The following is a 20,952-nucleotide window of genomic DNA, read 5'->3' on the forward strand; positions in this document are numbered from 1 at the left end:
AGGCTCTTGGGTCCACCAAATAATATCTTTAGTATAATTTTTATAAGTAAAATTGATGACAATGTTTAGACACATTTTATCTTTATTTGCATGGGGAGCCAAAAACAAAATAAGAATCCATTTAATATAATTTCACAAGTAAAATTATCTCAAAATGATACACATATTACATATTATATTCATATATATTTTTTGAATAAATAAAATAAGAATCCATTTAATATAATTTCACAAGTAAAATTATCTCAAAATGATACACATATTACATATTGTATTCATATATATTTTTTGAATAAATAAAAGAATTCGACATATATTCGATTAAAAGTAACTAATTGATGTCATTCCTATCATAAGCTTTTCATAGAATCCAATCTTGTAACAATGCTATTGAGTGAGATACTCTCGAGCGTTAGGGGGTGTGCATAGATTATTAGATTTTATATATTAGTGGCTCGTTTTTTAAATACATTAAATCAATAATTAATAAGTTATTTTTATTGATTTTTGATTTATTAATTTTGATCTTTAACAATTTAATTGACTTAATCAATAAAAATGTTTATTTATTAAATATATGATTTCTCTAACAATTTGAGGCGACAAGATAATAATGTAACTTTATAAAATGCTCATAAAATAGAATAATGATAACTAACATGAAAAAACTATACAAGTACAACAACACAAAAGATAAATTAAGAGGATCATAGTTCTTGTTTTAGGTTTTGACGTTCTTTATAATGTAAGTTGTTAATCCTTATTCATCTGACCGAGTTTTAGTAGAAAGATACTTTCTCTCTTTGAGTATTATTATTAGATATATAATAACTCTTATTGAGCCTATCATGCTATCGAATTTTGGCAGCACAACTTTACCAGGTCAAGGTCAACTCAAAGTCAATGTGAAGTGTGAATTGAAGTTTAAATGACAACAACACTAGCTAGTATAATACTCAATGACAAAACTACCTTTGACTAGGGTGTCTAATCGGACACCCTTTGTCGAAAAATTACAATGCATTTATGAGTAAAATGATGCTTAAAATTGTTAAATATAATATATTTTGAACACCTTTCAAAAACAACAAAATTTTTATCTCAGTGATTTTAGTCATTTAGCTCAAGCTAAGTCCTTTGTAACCTGATGTGTGCAGGTTTAAATCCTCTTAATATGTTGTTTGACTTTTGATTTTTTTTCTTTTCATTAAAAAAATTTAAAAAACAAATATTTAATTTAAAGTTAATAAGCAAAACATATTTATTTATTTATTTATTCCATAAAGCTACTAAAAGTGAAAAAGGCCATATATAATTTCTATTAATATGTAATTCTTTTGATTTTACTCATTATTTTTCATTTCTCGTTGTTAGTCATCGAAAGTTAGTGAAACTTGAAGTATAACAATGATTTTATACTAAACTACTTTTTTTTTCTTTTTTTTTTCCTTTGTCTATTTTCTTTCTATCAAATAAACGTGAACATTAAAGCCAAAAATATTATGTAGTTTGATTTTAAATTTTTTTATACATTTTTTAATTTAAAAAAAACAATCATTAATGTTACGTAGTTAGATTTTACAAAATTTAAGTGCACCATTCCTTAATAATTATTATTAGCTATTAAAATTTTGTACATCCTTCATAAAATTTCTGACTACGCCACTGATGATATGGATATTTAATATTTATTTAGGGATAAGTTAGTAGTTACATAGTCTTTACGGGTTATCAGTTTACCTAATAATTTAATATTTTAAAAAATAAATAAAACTCAAATCAAGAATTTGATAATTTTGTTAATTATAGAATCACTAAAAACCCATTAATTAAATAAACCCGACAACAATAAATCAATAACAATTTTTTTTCAATTCAATTTATGAATCGGTTTGATTTTCTGCACCCCAAAAGAGCATAGAGAGAATACTATCTTAAAAATAATCATCGGATGCCAATATATAGTAATATCTTTTAATATAATTTTACGAGTAAATCTGACAAAAATGATCTACTTAGATCTTATGTTTATTTGAGTGGAGTAGCCAGAAAAAAGACAATACCATATCAATATAATCCTATAAATAAATTTTTTAAAAGAAGTTACCCTCCAAATCTTATTTGTATCATTTTAAATAGTTAACTTTTTTCGATAGATATTCGATACAAAATTACTAACTAGTGTCAATCACAATAAACTTTAGAATCCAATTTTGTAGCGCGTATATCAATATAATCCTATAAATAAATTTTTTAAAAGAAGTTACGCTCCAAATCTTATTTGTATCATTTTAAATAGTTAACTTTTTTCGATAGATATTCGATACAAAATTACTAACTAGCGTCAATCACATTAAACTTTAGAATCCAATTTTGTAGCGCGTATTATTAAGTGTGATACTCGCCAATATAAAAAAAATATAAATTCAGTCAGGGACCATACCCACAGACTCTACAAAGCTCTCCTCCCTCCTTTTTCTTGCTTTAAATACATTCACCGTCAAAAACCTTTACATACATATCGATTCACTTCAATATAGAGAGAGAAACTGAAAAAAGTATCTTAAAAAAAATTGCAGTGAGAGAGGATTTGCAGTAATTGGAAATGGCAGGAAGAGTAGATCTGGACGGTAATCCCATTAAGCAGATTACGATATGCATGATTGGTGCCGGTGGATTCATTGGTTCTCATTTATGTGAGAAGCTTCTGTCGGAGACTCCTCATAAGGTGCTTGCTGTCGATGTTTACAGTGATAAGATTAAGCATTTGCTTGAACCGGCGACGGTTACTTGGGCTGATCGAATTCAGTTTCATCGAATCAATATTAAGAATGATTCTCGCCTTGAAGGTCTCATCAAAATGGCAGATCTGGTAATTTTAAGCTAATTTATTTCTTCTATAGTGTATGTATGTGTTCATTATGCAAATAATTGAATGTTCATATGGTGAATTTTTGTTTTTTTAGGATTTTAGTGGTTTTTAGCTTGGTGTTTGGTTTATTTGATCCGGTGGCCGAGACGAAATATGAAATAGTAAAGACACGTAGAAGCTAAATAGGTTCAACATTTATTATATATAACAGTATAATTTTAAGTTCCATGTTTGAAATTGAGCATAAGGTACTTGCCTCAGTTGTTTATGGTGATAAGATTAAGCATTTGCTTGAACCGGCGATGCTTACTTGGGATGATCGTATTCAGTTTCATTGTATCAATATTAAGAATGATTCTCGCCTTGATGGCCTCGTCATGGCAGATCTGGTGATTTTAAGCTCTTTACATTTTTGTGTTCTTCTTATATAGTGTCTGCGCATGCTGAATTTTGCGTCACTCTGAACTTAAGGAAGTTCATTATGCACATAATTGGATTTTATGAGTAATTTCTACCTTGGTGTTTTGATGATTTAATCTCATTTTTTCTCTTTTAGTTATTGTGACGTTATGACAAGCTTTGATTTCTTAATAATATGTTTCCTGATTTTCAATTTTTAATATGCATCTATAGTGTGAATTTTAGACTAGTATTGGATCTGAGTTTGTTCATTTGGTGTGATGTAAATAAATGAATATTGAGCCTAAATTAATCCTAAAATTTAGATTAAGAGTGGGGAAATCACCACCCACCCCTTTCTCATCCAATGTTGAACTCTTCACCACCCCCACTTCACTTTCAGGACTAGACATCTGGTGTGTGTATTGTTTAATGGGGGGGGGGGGGGGGCTGACTTGTACACAATAATTGAGATGAGTCATGCTATGATAATATGTAAAAGAATGGATCTTGGGACTCGCTCAATCTTAAAAGTTAGCTCATGATTGGAGGATTGCCCAATTCCACATAAAGAGACCACACAGTCTTTTTTCAATTGGACTCTTCAACAAATGATATTGTAGAGAGGATATCCAGAAATTTCTAACACATATCAGTGTACCTAATGCATTTAAATCAATATTATGGATTACTAATTCAACAGCTTTGTCTAATTTTCTTGGGTATTGGTTACATTATCAATCTGTACATTTCTGATGCTTTTTCCTGGATTTTAAATGTTGATCTGTGCAAGTCTTTGACTATTTCTGACTTTTTATTCTTTCTTGTTATGTAGACCATAAATCTTGCTGCGATCTGCACACCTGCAGATTACAACACTCGTCCACTTGATACAATTTACAGCAATTTCATCGATGCTCTACCAGTGGTATGCATTTTCGGATTTTTAATTTCATTGATAGATGAAATTGCCATGAGATTTTGATGGTTGTCACTTGTAGGAAAGATTTCACTTTTTTTCAGCTTAGGTTGAGACGTGAAGTTGATTTGAACTGATTAATGCAGGTCAAGTACTGCTCAGAAAATGGAAAGCGTCTCATTCACTTCTCAACTTGTGAAGTTTATGGGAAAACCATAGGTGCCTTTTTACCGAAAGACAGCCCACTCCGGCAGGTAAAACTCCGCTTTCCTAGTTATATTTTTCAGTGAACCTAGATCTGTTATTTTCTATGTGTTTCGTGTGTCGTATCATGAAATTCTTGTTGTTTCTTTTAAACATCAAAAAGCTCTCTTGTTATTGACATCATTTTCTTGGGTGTATTCTCAATTTGGTCTTAATATTATGATTAGTACTGTCTGATACTTCTAAACTTGTGATTTTATTTTTAAAGTTCTGGATGAAGTACTTTACCTCGGCTTGCTTGTTTTACTTGTATGTCATTTGCTCTCATAGCAAACATGTATCAATTTAGATAGAAACCTGTGGATATCCAAAAGTATTCTCGATACATACTTGGGTTTGTTGTGACTGTCTTCCTTTCTACTCCTGTGGGTATTTGAGTTGGAATCTAGTCTAACCAAGATGAAGCTAACCTACTTTATCCAGTTAACAAGTTTTACTTAATGTAATAGAGCTTTTTGGGCCATAGGGTTGTTTTGAGTCTATTTATTTAGTTTGTCGTCAATATGATTGTTGCAACATTGTTATTTACATTTGATGTGTTTTTTAAATTGTAAAGCTTATAGAGTCATAAGGGAATTATACATGTTCTGTTGACTTATGAATCATTTATAAATATTCAGTTAACAGAAGTGGCATTTATTTGTGTCTAGTTTAAAAGCTTCACTTTTTATCAGTTAGAGAAGTAAAATGGATTCTTTTTATACTTAATAGTGATGTTGATTTTGGTACGTTCAAATGCTGAATCATTTAACTGAGGCTGACGTTACTTTAGTTCACCTACTGGAGGACCTTCTGTGCACAAATTTGTTATCTACTTACTGACAATTTCTAAAGCATTTATCTTTTTGGCTCCATTGGTACTAACTCTGGACTCTCTGAGCATATTACTTAACCAGAAAAGGGTTATCTCACAAAATTTGACCATTGTACAACGATAGATGTTCTATTTTGGCCTTGTTGCTAGCATTTAAATGGTAAAGTTCCCTCTTACAGCAGTTCACAGTGAATTGCTTGATTCCATAGGTTTAAGATGTCTGTGATACGAAGTTGTGGACTTGTGGTCCACTTCAGATTTTAGTGCTCTGTACATTTTGTCCTGGCTTCCTCCCCACACTACACCCACAGACCAAAAAGAGAAACAAGATCTCTCTGTTCTCCAAACTCCAGGATAAGTGTTCATGAGATTTCTGTATATGTACGATGTGTGTGCTTATTGTCATATTGATTACTGAAAAGTTGGGCATTGATAAATATTTGCGTGGTAGTTGATAAGTTGGTGCATGGTGAGCCCTATTAGCAATTTGATCTCATCTCCATTCGAAAGTAGGACATTGTTCATTAATTCTAAATGGTATGCTTTGAAGTTGAACGGAGAAATAAATGAGAGTTTTGTTTAGTCCACACTCCACACTCTATTTAGCTGCTGTTGTGGAATCATGGAGAATGTCATTATTTACCATTTACTTTACATTGTTCGCCTTTGGAAATATTTTAACTCTTTGACTTTTTTACTAGGATCCTGCTTATTATGTGCTTAAGGAAGACACCTCCCCTTGCATCTTTGGACCAATTGAGAAGCAGCGGTGGTCCTATGCATGTGCAAAACAGTTGATTGAGAGGCTGGTCTATGGTATGGAAAATTTTATTTTATCTGTCTGTTTCATAGTTGAATCTCTTACCATATACTTTACATGTCGTGTGTTATATTTACAGCTGAGGGTGCGGAGAATGGCTTAGAGTTCACTATTGTAAGGCCATTTAACTGGATTGGTCCTAGGATGGATTTTATTCCCGGCATTGATGGTCCTAGTGAAGGTGTTCCAAGAGTGTTAGCTTGCTTTAGTAATGTATGTGTACTTTTATCTTTGGTTGACCTTAAAAACTGTATCGGATGTTCACTTGTGAGTCTTCATGTTTTCATCTTCTAATATTCCCTCTTCTCAGAACCTTTTAAGACGTGAGCCTTTGAAACTTGTGGATGGGGGAGAATCTCAAAGGACCTTCATATATATCAAAGATGCTATTGAAGCTGTTCTTCTAATGATCGTGAGTTTTGACCTCCTTATCCCTTTATGTTTGTTTTCAGAAATGCATTAGGATCTATGTTGATTCAAGTAAATACAATGCAGGAAAATCCTGCCAGAGCCAATGGCCATATCTTTAATGTTGGTAACCCTAACAATGAAGTTACTGTCAGGCAGCTGGCTGAAATGATGACTAAGGTGAAATAATCTTTCAATGTCTTTCTCCTACGCCTACTCCTTTGTCCTAAATTTCATGCAGCATATTGTCGATACCATGTTTTTTCTCAACTCCTTTGGGTAATAACAGGTGTATGCTAAGGTGAGTGGAGAGTCTTCTATTGAAACACCCACCATTGATGTAAGTTCTAAAGAATTTTATGGTGAGGGGTATGATGACAGTGACAAGAGGATTCCGGACATGACCATAATCAACAGGCAGCTTGGTATTGACCTGTTTCTTCGTCTATTGACTATTTTAATACTTGCAGAAGTTGAGAATAATCTGACTGTTAAATTGTGTGATGACCAGGTTGGAACCCAAAGACTTCCTTATGGGACTTGCTAGAATCCACACTCACATACCAACACAGGACATACGCTGAGGCTGTCAAGCAGGCCATGTCTAAAACAACAGCAAATTGATTGTTCGCTGCTTGTTGGCAGGTCTTTCAATATCTTGTTACGATTCTCCTGAGTAAAAATCTACATAGTCCTTCACCTCATACACGTAATTTTACGTCCCTTCTGTAATGAATCATGTATTCTATTTTGTGACAGCATATTTATTAAGAAATTTGAAAACCTTTTTAACAATACAATGCTAAGGATACTAGATGGACAGGAATGCAGGTGTCATAGGCTGGGTGTATTATGTCACTAGTGCTTCAAAATAGTTATCGGGGTATTAGATAAAAGAAAAGCTGTCCTGTTCTTATAAGATCTGTTGTCGTCTATATATTTATTCCTATGTATGGAAACATCTTGTATCATTTTCATCGACCTGTTGATGGGGCTATAAATTTTCCTATTTATTCATTTATGTGATTGTTCATTCTTTACTTGTACTGATTTGTCATTTATGCTGGATTCCAAATTTTTATGACATGATTACTGCTCCAGAAGTCAACCTGACGCCCTGCACTATTGTTGCCAATCTGTGTTAAGAAAATCAGAAATTACTGGTTGTAATAAATCATTCAGAAACACGAAGTAACTGAGATTTTTAGAACCAGTAAATAAGATGAACAGAAATTTATTTATAAAAAATAATTTAATCCGTAAAACTTACCAGAATGTTGAATACTCTTTTATTTCTCTTTTTAGGAAAAAAATCAAGTCCACTGAATTCACAGTGTCCCCTTAAGGAAATTATTCCCCTCTAGTATCCGAGGTTTGATTTGGAATATAACCTCCCAGGGTAAAATGATCTTAATCAGTAGAGTATAGATACCAAAAACTCTACTGTAGAAATATATGTTTTTAAGAAGAAGGAAGATCAGAAAATTCGTTCGTAAATATTTTGAATACTGAATGGTATTTATAGGCAAGAATAATATATCAGAAAATTCGTTCGTAAATATTTTGAATACTGAATGGTATTTATAGGCAAGAATAATATATTCTGAAAGGTTGCTACCCTTTCAGAATTGACACGACCTTAGGTTGCAAACTTTCAAATGGTATTGACTGTTCCTGAAAGTTGCAACCTTTCAGAACAGTCATGGCGGGAAATTTTGAATATAACGGAATTTAAAACGGGTCACTCGCGCGGATCCGAGTCGGCCGAAGCCAAAGCGAGCGACGACGACGGCGGCGCGAGGGGGTCCCTCTTTCCAACCCTTCTAACAATTAATAGGAATGTTTATTTATTTAAACTCTCCTATTTTCATTTCCATTACCGATGAGGGACTAATACCTTTTTCAATAAAGCATTAGAGGACTTTTCAAGTTCCCAACCTTTCAAGTTCTAAACTTTTTAAATTCCTCTCTTTCCCTCTATTTCCCATCAATTCTTGCTACATACCCAACAATCCCCCACATTGATGGGGAATAGTTATAACATAGGAATGCACGGACAATTGTGTATTTACAAGCAAGGATTAATTGCATCTGGATAAGTAGGTTTCCCCTTGGACTTTCCGTAGTGAACATATGTCGGATATACTCGGTTAATCGGTAGATGTGATATCTTTGAACCGTCGAACTTTGGTGTATACCTAGACAACCATATGTCACACAATTAACCCTTTACTGTTTATGATTCTTATGGTTGTGTTCGTTTCAGCCATGAACACCTCCTGGTTTCATGAGTGTATAGAGAATAGACTTTTGACATAAAATTCTCTTTGAAGCGGCTTCCACTTCACACTCTCATAGGTGATTTCTAACCGTGTCATCTCGTAGATACACTATTTGGTCAAATCTACCAAACTTAGCAAATCATTAAAAACTTTAAGCTTTATTACCTCATTAACAAGACTTAAAGTTTTAACCTTTTCCTGAACATTGTCTTCATCATGAGAATGGATTGAGTTAATTGACAATGTCGAACCGTCAGCCACAACTTTGTTTTTCTCCTTGAATCTAGCTCTTGGGATCTCTAGTCTGCTAGATAGAGTTACCGTCATGCTGACTTGTCCTAAGCCGTAAACCCATTCCCTTAGATGATCTCACTAGGCCTTTCGTTAGTGGATCTGACACATTATCGCTTGACTTTACATAGTCAATTGTGATAATTCCACTAGAGAGCAGTTGTCTTATAGTGTTATGTCTACGTCGTATATGACGAGACTTCCCGTTGTACATAACGCTTCCTGCCCTACCTATTGCTGCTTGACTATCGCAATGTATGCAAATTGGTCCAACAGGTTTGGGCCAGAATGGAATATCCTCTAGGAAATTCCGGAGCCATTCCGCTTCTTCACCAACCTTATCCAAAGCAATGAATTCAAATTTCATTGTGGAGCGAGCAATACATGTCTGTTTGGAAGATTTCCAAGAGACAACTCCTCCACCAAGTATGAATACATAACCACTCGTGGATTTTACATCATTTGACCCGATGATCCAATTTGCATCACTATATCCTTCAATCACAGCAGAATATTTATTATAATGCAACGCATAATGTTGTGTCCATTTTAGATAACCCAACACACGTTTCATAGCCATCCAGTGAGTTTGATTCGGATTACTAGTGTACTGACTTAGTTTACTAATAGCACATGCTATATCTGGTCGCGTGCAATTCATAATATACATCAAACTTCCCAACACTCTGACATATTCCAATTGAGAGTCACTTTGACCTTCATTCTTTTTAAATGTACAACTTAAATCAATTGGAGTTTTGACTATATTGAAATTCAAGTAATTGAACTTATCCAATACTTTTTCAATATAATGAGATTGAGATAATGCCAGTCCTTGGGGAGTTTTGATAATCCTGACCCCTAAGATCAAATCAGCAACTCCTAAGTCTTTCATATCTAACTTGCTGGACAACATGCGCTTAGTAGCATTTATATCGTCAATTTCTTTACTCATTATTAACATGTCATCAACATACAAACAAACAATGACTTCATTATTCATGACGTTTTTAATGTAAACACATTTATCACATTCGTTAATCTTGAATTCATTTGCCTACATTATTTGATCAAATTTAGCATGTCATTGTTTGGGTGCTTGCTTGAGTCCATAAAGTGACTTCACAAGTCTGCACACTTTCTTTTCTTTACCAGGAACTATAAACCCTTCAGGTTGTTCCATGTAAATTTCTTCCTCTAATTCTCCATTTAAGAAGGCTGTCTTTACATCCATTTGGTGGATTTTAAGATCATGCACTGCTACTAGTGCTATTAACATCCTAATTGATGTTATCCTTATTACTGGAGAATATGTGTCAAAGTAGTCCAGACCTTCCTTTTGTCTGTGCCCTTTGACTACCAGTCTAGCCTTATATTTGTCAATAGTCCCATCAGGTTTCATTTTCCTTTTAAAGATCCATTTTGATCCTAAAGGTTTATTTCCTGGAGGAAGATCAGTCAATTCCCAAGTGTGATTGCTTAAAATTGATTCAATCTCACTATTGACTGCTTCTTTCCAATAAGTTGACTCTGACGAAGACATAGCTGCTTTAAATGTTTGAGGCTCATTTTCAAGCAATAGTGCTACAAAATCTGGTCCGAAAGAAACAGATTTTCGTTGTCGAGTACTTCGCCTAAGTTCCTCACTAGTTAGAATATTTTCCATTGATTCTTCTCGTGGTCGTTTAGGTCTTTCACTTGTTGACTCACTTTCAGTTTTATACGGATAAATATTTTCAAAAAACTCTGCATTATCTGATTCAATTATCGTATTAACATGAATCTCAGGATTATCAGATTTGTGAACAAAAAATCGACAGGCTTTACTATTCACAGTATACCCAATAAAGACACAATCTATTGTTTTTGGTCCAATTTTAATCCTCTTAGGTAAAGGAACCTCTACCTTGGCTAAACACCCCCACACTTTGAAATATTTCAAGTTGGGTTTTCTTCCTTTCCACAACTCATATGGAATTGATTGTGTTTTTCGATGAGGTACTCTATTGAGTATTTTATTAGCTGTAAGGATGGCTTCCCCCCAAAGATTTCGCGGTGAACCAGAATTGATCATTAAGGCATTCATCATTTCCTTTAATGTTCTGTTCTTCCGTTCTGCCAAACCATTTGACTGTGGTGTATAAGGTGCAGTAGTTTGATGAATAATACCATATTCCAAACATATCACTGCAAAAGGAGATTCATATTCTCCACCCCTATCACTCCGAATCATTTTTATCTTTAGATTCAATTGGTTTTCCACTTCATTTTTGTATTGCTTAAATGCATCAATTGCTTCATCCTTACTATTAAGCAAATATACATAACAAAATCGAGTGTAGTCATCAATAAAAGTTATAAAATACTTTTTCCCACCACGAGATGGTGTTGACTTCATATCGCATATATCTGTGTGAATTAAGTCTAAAGTTTTAGAATTTCTTTCAACAGACTTGTAAGGATGTTTAACAAACTTACTTTCCACACAAATTTCACATTTCGACTTATCGCATTTAAAATCAGGCAATACTTCTAGATTAACCAATTTTCGCAAGGTTTTGTAATTTACATGTCCCAAACGGGCATGCCATAAATCACTTAACTCCAATAAGTAAACAGAAGCAGAATTTTTATTAATACTATCAATAACCATTACATTTAGTTTGAAAAGACCCTCATTGAGGTAGCCCTTTCCTATAAACATTTCATTCTTACTTATTACAGCTTTATCACTAACTAGGACACACTTAAACCCGTTCTTAACGAGTAGTGCAGCAGAAACTAAATTCTTCCTAATAGTAGGGACATGCAGAACATTGTTTAAAGTCAACACTTTGCCGGATGTCATTTTCAACATTACTTTCCCAGTTCCTGCAATCCTTGCTGTTGCTGTGTTTCCCATGAATAAATCTTCATCGTACTCAACAGGAGTGTACGTTGCAAAGGCTTCTTTTGTAGAGCAAATATGTCTAGTAGCACCTGAGTCGAGAAACCACTCCTTGGGATTTCCAACTAAGTTACATTCTGATATCATTGCACACAAGTCATCTGCATCTTCCATCTTTTCCACGATGTTTGCTTGACTTTTGCTTTTGCCTTTGTTTTTGTCTTTGTCCTTTCTTGGAGCATGACAATCAGAAGATCTATGACCAGCCTTGCCACAATTATAACAGTTGCCTTTGAATTTTTTCTTGGCCTGTTCTGACTTCTGCCCGTTGGACTTCTTTCTCTTTTTGTCTTTGGTAGGAGCTTCTTCAACAATATTAACTCCAATGATTGTTGAACTCTTATGCGACTTCTTTTCGGCATTTCTATTATCTTCCTCAATCTTGAGACGAATCACAAGATCTTCAAGCTTCATTTCTTTACGCTTGTGCTTTAGATAATTCTTGAAATCATTCCACGAAGGAGGCAACTTCTCGATCATTGCAGCCACTTGAAAAGCTTCATTTACTACCATATCTTCAGCAATCAGATCATGGAGAATAAGTTGAAGTTCCTGCACTTGTGATCCAACAGTTTTACTATCTACCATTTTATAGTCTAAAAACTTTGCGACCACAATTTTTTTCAAGCATGCATCTTCTGTCTTATATTTCTTCTCAAGTGCATTCCACAACTCTTTTTAAGTTGTTATTGCACTATAGACATTATATAAGTCATCCTCTAAAGCACTCAAAATGTAACCTTTACATAGGAAGTCTAACTGTTTCCATGCTTCAACAATCATAAATTTTTCCCTGTCTGGCATATCATCAGCAGGTACTGGAGTATCTTCACTTGTAAATTTCTGCAGACCAAGAGTGGTAAGCCAGAAAAATACTCGTTGCTTCCATCCTTTGAAATTCACACCTGTGAATTTACCCGGTTTCTCTGCTTGTGATACAAGAGTTCGGGTTGGTGCAACAACAGCCACTGTAACACCAGTGTTTTTCATTTCTGATAAAATTGATACAATATAAGTAAGCAATAAATTATAATTGCAGACTTAAAGGAGTATAAAATCACAAAGATTTTTGTCTCCACCAGAAACACAGAATTATATAATTTCCTTAAGATTGTTGCCAATCTGTGTTAAGAAAATCAGAAATTACTGGTTGTAATAAATCATTCAGAAACACGAAGTAACTGAGATTTTTAGAACCAGTAAATAAGATGAACAGAAATTTATTTATAAAAAATAATTTAATCTGTAAAACTTACCAGAATGTTGAATACTCTTTTATTTCTCTTTTTAGGAAAAAAATCAAGTCCACTGAATTCACAGTGTCCCCTTAAGGAAATTATTCCCCTCTAGTATCCGAGGTTTGATTTGGAATATAACCTCCCAGGGTAAAATGATCTTAATCAGTAGAGTATAGATACCAAAAACTCTACTGTCAGCGAATCAATCCACAGCAGGAAAGTACACGAAGAAATATATGTTTTTAAGAAGAAGGAAGCTCAGAAAATTCGTTCGTAAATATTTTGAATACTGAATGGTATTTATAGGCAAGAATAATATATTCTGAAAGGTTGCTACCCTTTCAGAATTGACACGGCCATTAATGAAAGGTTGCAAACTTTCAAATGGTATTGACTGTTCCTGAAAGTTGCAACCTTTCAGAACAATCATGGCGGGAAATTTTGAATATAACGGAATTTAAAACGGGTCACTCGCGCGGATCCGAGTCGGGTCGGGTTAACTAAAAAGTTAAAAATATTTCGGTTAAATTCTGTTATCAACTAATTTATTGAAAAATAATTTTTGGCCATTTAAATTAATTAATAAATAATTAAAATAAATTTTGTCCAAAAAATTATCTCTCGATCGATCAAAAGCCAAAGCCAAAGCCGACGCGAGCGACGACGACGGCGCGAGGGGGGTCCCTCTTTCCAACCCTTTTAACAATTAATAAGAGTGTTTATTTATTTAAACTCTCCTATTTTCATTTCCATTACCGATGAGGGACTATTACCTTTTCCAATAAAGCATTAGAGGACTTTTCAAGTTCCCAACCTTTCAAGTTCTAAACTTTTTAAATTCCTCTCCTTCCCTCTATTTCCCATCAATTCTTGTTACATACCCAACAACTATATTATAATGCTCCTATAATATCGAGTACATTAACTACAAACAAGTGTTGCATGATTGCATCACAAGTTTGGAACTTTGATAACATAGCAATACTGTCATATACCAACTAGAGTTATGATAAGAGTGGGAAGTAGTCTTTTATAGTTACCTTTAGATTCGAATCTTCTTGGATATGAAGTTGTCTTTGTTAGACGTCTTGGGTTTAAATGTTCCTGGTATAAAGTTGCCCTTTGTTAGTTCTTTTATTTGAGTCCTTCGGGACATAGAATTGCTTTTCTTAGAGAGTGGTTTACTCCACAATGCGTGATATATTGGTGCAATTCAAGTTTAGTCTAGCCGAATGGGGAAGAGACATCGGATGGAAAATAATACTCCTTCCGTTTAAAAAAGAATGACTTTTTTTTAATCTGTTTAAAAAAAATGGTGTTTTTTTTTGTTAACAACTTTCCACGTGGCATGTTTAAGGCTATAGATTAAAGAACAATGTTATACATTTAACATAACTTTAATTTAGGATCACATGATCAAAAATCTTTTTTATTTTTTAAAACTCCGTGCCATGTTAAATTAGACCATTCTTTGTGAAACGGAGAAAATAATAAAAAAAAAGCAATAATGTCATGTTAGTGAAAAAACTTACAAGATAATAAAATTGCAATATTACAATTGAAAATAAAATGAAGAAAGTAATCTCTTCAGGCCGAGGCGTGGATATCTCGCTCTCTTTAAGGAGATTCAAGCCCACTGCAGCAAATGTTTTCACCGGTCCAGCAGTAGTCCTCTTTGACTTGTCCCCTCCAGGATACAACAGCCTTTACAAAGTATAACTCAACAACTCTGGACAAGAGTTGAGTCCAAAGCTCCACAAAAAAAAAGAACACCTTCCTTCAACTAATAAGAACTCTCTTTAGACTAACTCTTTCACTCTTTGTTTTCTCTTATGAATTGTGTGTCTCTAAAATCAAATGAAGACTACCACTATTTATACTACAAGAAGTCTTCCTAGCAATGAATAGGAAGATAATGGAGGTAGTAAATAGTGAAGATAATGGCCTTAGGAGTTACATAGGTTACATAAGTTACAATGGGAGTTACATATGTTACATATGTTACAAAGGGAGTTACATATGTTACATAGGTTACAAAGGGAGTAATGGAGGAATTAAGAATGAAATACATTGATGGATAACCAATGCTAATGGATGATGTAGAAGTCATCCATTCTTATAACTCCAAAATAAAGCAATTTAATAGGTTAAATATTAATATTAAAATGCTAATAACCTAACAATCCCCCACTCATTTTAATATTTAGATAAGAGAGTATATCAGCTGAAGGAAGACTACTATGCATAATGAAGGTGTGCTCTACATTGAACCTTCACTTAGTGAAACAGTAACTTTTACTCCAGAGTCGTAGTGGTCTCAGACTTGAACTATGACTGCTTAAGGGAAATAAAATATCACTGTTCACACATAATAATCAAGGTGTTGACATGAGCTTTAACAGCCAGCACGTTATGGCCATGTGCTATCCCGGTTTTATGAGTGCATTTGAGAATAAGCCCCATTCTCATAGGAAGCGACCTACTTCCACACATCATATAGGTGAAATCTGTCGAGAGTGCTCTTGTAAGATTAACACTCCACCCATACAGGCTACAGATATTCATTAAGAGTTTTATCAACTCAACCTTCACAAACTACAGAAAATAATGCACTCACATCATAGGGAGGGGGAAAAATAGTGCATTTTTCACAACAAGTCATCATATGATTAGTTTTTCCCTTTGAACCTGGTTATAGGATCTCTAGTCCCCAGGTTGGGTTTCCTCATATATGACTCAAGAATTTGTAGGCTTCAATCCCATCCCCCTTGATGTGCTCCAAACCTTTTCTCTTGTTAAGGCCTTTGTAAGAGGATCTGCAAGATCATCACAAGATTTGACATAATCAACATTAATGGTACCATTTGTCAAATACGATCTTACATTACTGTGTTTCCTCCTTATAGGTCTGGATTTACCATTGTAATAACGGTTTTGAATTCTACCAATTGCAGCGGTGCTATCACAATGAATTAAAATAGGAGGAATTGTTTTTTCAAAATAAGGAATTTGAAACAATAAATCTCTTAACCAATTCGCTTCCTCACTAGCTGAAGCTAAAGCAATTAGTTCAGCCTCCATGGTAGAGTTGACAATTATAGTTTGCTTTTTTGATCTCCAACAAACAGCACCACCACCTAAAGTAAAGACATAACCAGTTGTAGAACAGGAATCACCTGACAAAGTGTTCCAATCCGCATCACAAAAGCCTTCAAGTACAACAGGATATTTTTTATAGAACAAACCACAATTTTTCGTTCCAATTAAATATCTCATAACTCTTGTTATAGCATGCCAATGTTCATTACCTGGCTTGCTTGTAAACCTGCCAAGTACTCCTACTGCATAAGCAATATCAGGCCTAGTGCAATCAGTCACATATCTCAAACTTCCGATTATACTAGCATATTCCTTTTGATTTATTACATCATTTTCACTTTCAACAGGAAATAAGTGAACACTTGAATCAAAAGGAGTAGCAACATGCTTGCAATTATGAAAGTTATATTTTTTTCAAAATTTTCTCAACATAATGTGACTGGTCAAGGAAAATCCCCTCACATGTTCTTGTTATTTTTATTCCAAGAATAAAATTTTCCTCACCGAGATCTTTCATATCAAAATGGCTTCTAAGAACATTTTTAGCTTCATCAATAACATTCATGTTAGAGCCAAAGATCAACAAATCATCAACATATAGGCAAATAATCACATGAGAATTATTCCAAGACTTATGATATATGCACTTATCACACTCATTTGTTTTAAAACCATTTTCAATCATGCAGGAATCAAACTTTTCATGCCATTGCTTTGGTGCCTGTTTTAAGCCATATAGGGATTTAGTAAGTTTACATACTTTGCTTTCTTGGCCTGCTTCAACAAAACACTCGGGTTGGTCCATATAAATTTCTTCATTTAGGTCTCCATTTAGAAAAGCAGTTTTTACATCCATTTGATGAATTTGCAAATCAAAAATTGCAGCCATAGCAACTAAAAGTCTAATGGATGTAATTCTTGTTACCGGAGAAAAAGTATCAAAAAATTTTAGGCCTTCTAGTTGTTTAAAACCTTTTGCAACTAGCCTAGCCTTGTATTTATCAATAGAACCATCCGATTTCAATTTTTTCCTTAAGACCCATTTGCAACCAATTGTTTTACAACCCGGTGGTAAATCAACTAACTTCCAAGTTTTATTAGAAATTAGAGATTCCATTTCATCATTTACAGCCTCTTTCCAAAAAATAGAATCATGTGAAGATAATGCTTCTTTCAAAGTTAGAGGGTCATTTTCAACATTAAACACATAAAAATCATGACCAAAATCTTTTTCTACTCTAGCTCTTTTACTTCTTCTTAACTCAAAATCAACATCTTTATTTTTTAAAGTTGAATTAGAAGAACTAGGAAGTGACAAAATATTTTGTTCAATCCTTTGACCCCCACTATTTTTAGAATCAAAAGGAAATTTATTTTCATGAAAAATAGCATCACCAGATTCTATTACAATATTATCTTCAAGATTAAAAAATCTATAGGCTGTACTATTTGAAGCATAACCAAGAAAAGCACAAGTAGTAACTTTCTTACCCAACTTTGTAATCTTGGGATCCATTAGCCTCACAAAGGCTAGACAACCCCAAACTCTTAGATAACCCAAACTTGGCTTGTAACCTTTCCACAATTCAAAAGGTGTCAATTTAGACTTTTTATGAGGCACACGATTCAACACATAACAAGCAGTTAAGATAGCTTCACCCCAAAAATTTAAAGGTGCATGTGACTCAATAAGCATGGCATTAGTCAATTCAACCAAAGTTCTATTTTTCCTTTCTGCTACTCCATTAGACGAAGGAGAGTAAGGAGGAGTAGTTTCATGAATTATTCCCAATGATCTAACAAAAGAATTAAACTCATTTGATTCATATTCACGACCTCTATCACTTCTAATTCTTTTTATTTTTCTTCCAAACTGATTTTCAACCTCATTGAGATAAGTTTTGAAATTTTCAAAAGCATCACTTTTATTTTTCATCAAGTAAACATATGCAAACTTAGAAAAATCATCAATAAAAGTGATAAAATATCTATTACCTCCACGAGTTAGAATTCCACCAAGTTCACAAATATCAGTATGAACTAATTCTAACAAATCAGTTTTTCTTTCAACTCGAAAATGAGGCCTTTTAGTGATCTTGGCTTTACTACAAGCCTCACACTTTTCAAAATTCTTTTTAACCATTGGAATTAATCCTAAACTACTCATGATTTCAACATAACGATCATTAATATGACACAAACGAGCATGCCAAAAATTAGTAGAAGAAAGCATATAAACAGAAGTAGAAGTTTTATTCATTTCAACATTCTACTTAAACATCCCATCACATGCATACCATTTCCCCACAAAATACCCTTCTTCACTTTTACATATTGATCAGATTCAATAATTTGTTTAAAGCCTGCTTTATTAAGAAGAAAACTAGACATCAAATTTTTTCTCATAGAAGGAGTATAAAGTACATCTTTCAATGTTAATATCCTTCCAGAAATAAAACACAATTCAACATCTCCCTTTCCAAGCACTTGAGTAGTGTGAGCATCACCAAGCATGATAGTTTTGGGCTCCTCAAAATGAGTATATTTTTTAAACCAGTCTTTGTCATAACAGACATGACGGTTTGCACTAGAATCAGCCCACCATCCATCAACATTCTCAACCATGTTTATGTCGGTAATCACCGCCACAAAAGGTTCTTCGGTAACGTTTGCCTGAGGGTTAGGACTACGTTTTCGGAATCTGCAAAATCGAGCAATATGCCCACTCTTGCCACAAACAAAGCATGGTCCCTTTTCTTGAACTTGTTGATTTTGTGCTTGGTGATTTTCACTATTATTTTTCTTGGGAGGGCTACCATTATTTTTCTTGAATTTTTTCTTCTTAGGCTTTAAAGAAGTATTTTTGTGAGTTTCAGGAGTAGCATTATTCGAAGTAATTAAATTTACCTTCGATGTGATGTTGTTCTCTTCTGTTCGTAAAAGTGCATCTTGGCCTCTTGCTTCTTCTTCCATGCTGGTTTTCATTATCAAGCTTTCAAGAGAGGTTTCCTTTTGTTTGTGGCGCATAGTTTTTTGAAATTCCTTCCAAGAAGGTGGAAGTTTATCCACTATGCCACAAACAATAAGGTTATCTCCAATTTTAACCTCTTCGGAATCCGACAATCATGATGAAGTCTTGAGCTTGATCTACCACTGATTTGTTGTCCACCATTTGGAAACGAAAAAATCTACTAGCTGCATATTTTTTCGCTCCAGCCTCTTCGTTATCATACTTACTTTGCAATGCCTTCCAAATTTTCTTTGCACTAGAGTAAGTTCTATCATAATAATCATAAAAATTATCAGATAGACAATTAAGAAGATAATACCGACACTTATAGGAATCACCATCGTACTTTTCCACTTTCTCTAGATGAGAAATAGTTTCATCATCATTCATAGTGGTGGTGTCTTCTTTATTTGGATTCTTCTCTGTTAATACATAAGAAACATTGAGAAGACTTAAATAGAAAAGTACTTTACCTTTCCATCTTTTGAAATGGTTACCATTGAACCGAAATGGCTCGTTAAGATCTCCCATCTTGACATCCGCGGTTTTTTCAATTATAGCCATGCTGAATCTCCTTAAAATTGTTAGTGAAAAAACTTACATGATAATAAAATTGCAAGATTACAATTGAAAATAAAATGAAGAAAGTAATCTCTTCAGGCCGAGGCGCGGATATCTCGCTCTCTTTAAGGAGATTCAAGCCCACTGCAGCAAATGTTTTCACCGATCCAGCAGTAGTCCTCTTTGACTTGTCCCCTCCAGGATACAACAGCCTTTACAAAGTATAACTCAACAACTCTGGACAAGAGTTGAGTCCAAAGCTCCACAAAAAAAAAAACACCTCCCTTCAACTAATAAGAACTCTCTTTAGACTAACTCTTTCACTTTTTGTTTTCTCTTATGAATTGTGTGTCTCTAAAATCAAATGAAGACTACCACTATTTATACTACAAGAAGTCTTCCTAGCAATGAATAGGAAGATAATGGCCTTAGGAATTACATAGGTTACATAAGTTACAATGGGAGTTACATATGTTACATATGTTACAAAGGGAGTTACATATGTTACATAGGTTACAAAGGGAGTAATGGAGGAATTAAGAATGAAATACATTGATGGATAACCAATGCTAATGGATGATGTAGAAGTCATCCATTCTTATAACTCCAAAATAAAGCAATTTAATAAGTTAAATATTAATATTAAAATGCTAATAACCTAATATTACTACATGTAGTACTCTGAAAACAACAGTCATTAGTCTCAGAGGTGATGGCACATTTAAGTTTATGGGTTGGTAGAGCCCATTACCAAAATATCTCAATCATTTTCCGAACTATTTAATTTCAAAGATTATAAGTTCATGCTATAATTTTGAAATGTTTAATTCATAAATTATATAACCCTTTAGAGAACTATAATTATTTGGAGAGCATTTATGTATAACAAAACATGTAACCAAAAAGGGAATTTTTAAGAGATTGTGTTTAACTGAATTTGAACTTTAATATTATAAACTTATAAGTCGCAAAGTGCAAATATTTTTTTACAAAAAAATGTTTATACATTAGACGATAAGAGAATTTAT

General features: G+C 33.7%; 1 protein-coding gene across 2 annotated transcripts; it reads left to right on the plus strand.

Moving 5' to 3' along the window:
* The first annotated feature begins 2,478 nt into the window (after positions 1-2,478).
* Positions 2,479-7,513, plus strand: LOC101244155 (UDP-D-apiose/UDP-D-xylose synthase 2). Of its 2 annotated transcripts, none has more exons than NM_001309800.1 (9): positions 2,479-2,872; positions 4,107-4,199; positions 4,337-4,444; positions 5,970-6,084; positions 6,168-6,301; positions 6,399-6,500; positions 6,584-6,676; positions 6,786-6,921; positions 7,008-7,512. In NM_001309800.1, the coding sequence occupies exons 1-9, from the start codon at positions 2,606-2,608 to the stop codon at positions 7,118-7,120; spliced, it is 1,161 nt and encodes a 386-aa protein (NP_001296729.1). In that variant the 5' UTR covers positions 2,479-2,605; the 3' UTR covers positions 7,121-7,512. The 2 variants fall into 2 exon arrangements, with proteins under 2 accessions (NP_001296729.1, XP_069146784.1); XM_069290683.1 differs by having other exon boundaries at positions 2,515-3,261; positions 7,008-7,513.
* The last annotated feature ends 13,439 nt before the right edge of the window (positions 7,514-20,952 follow it).

Source organism: Solanum lycopersicum, chromosome 11 (genome assembly GCF_036512215.1).
Source record: "Solanum lycopersicum chromosome 11, SLM_r2.1".
NCBI lineage: Eukaryota > Viridiplantae > Streptophyta > Magnoliopsida > Solanales > Solanaceae > Solanum > Solanum lycopersicum.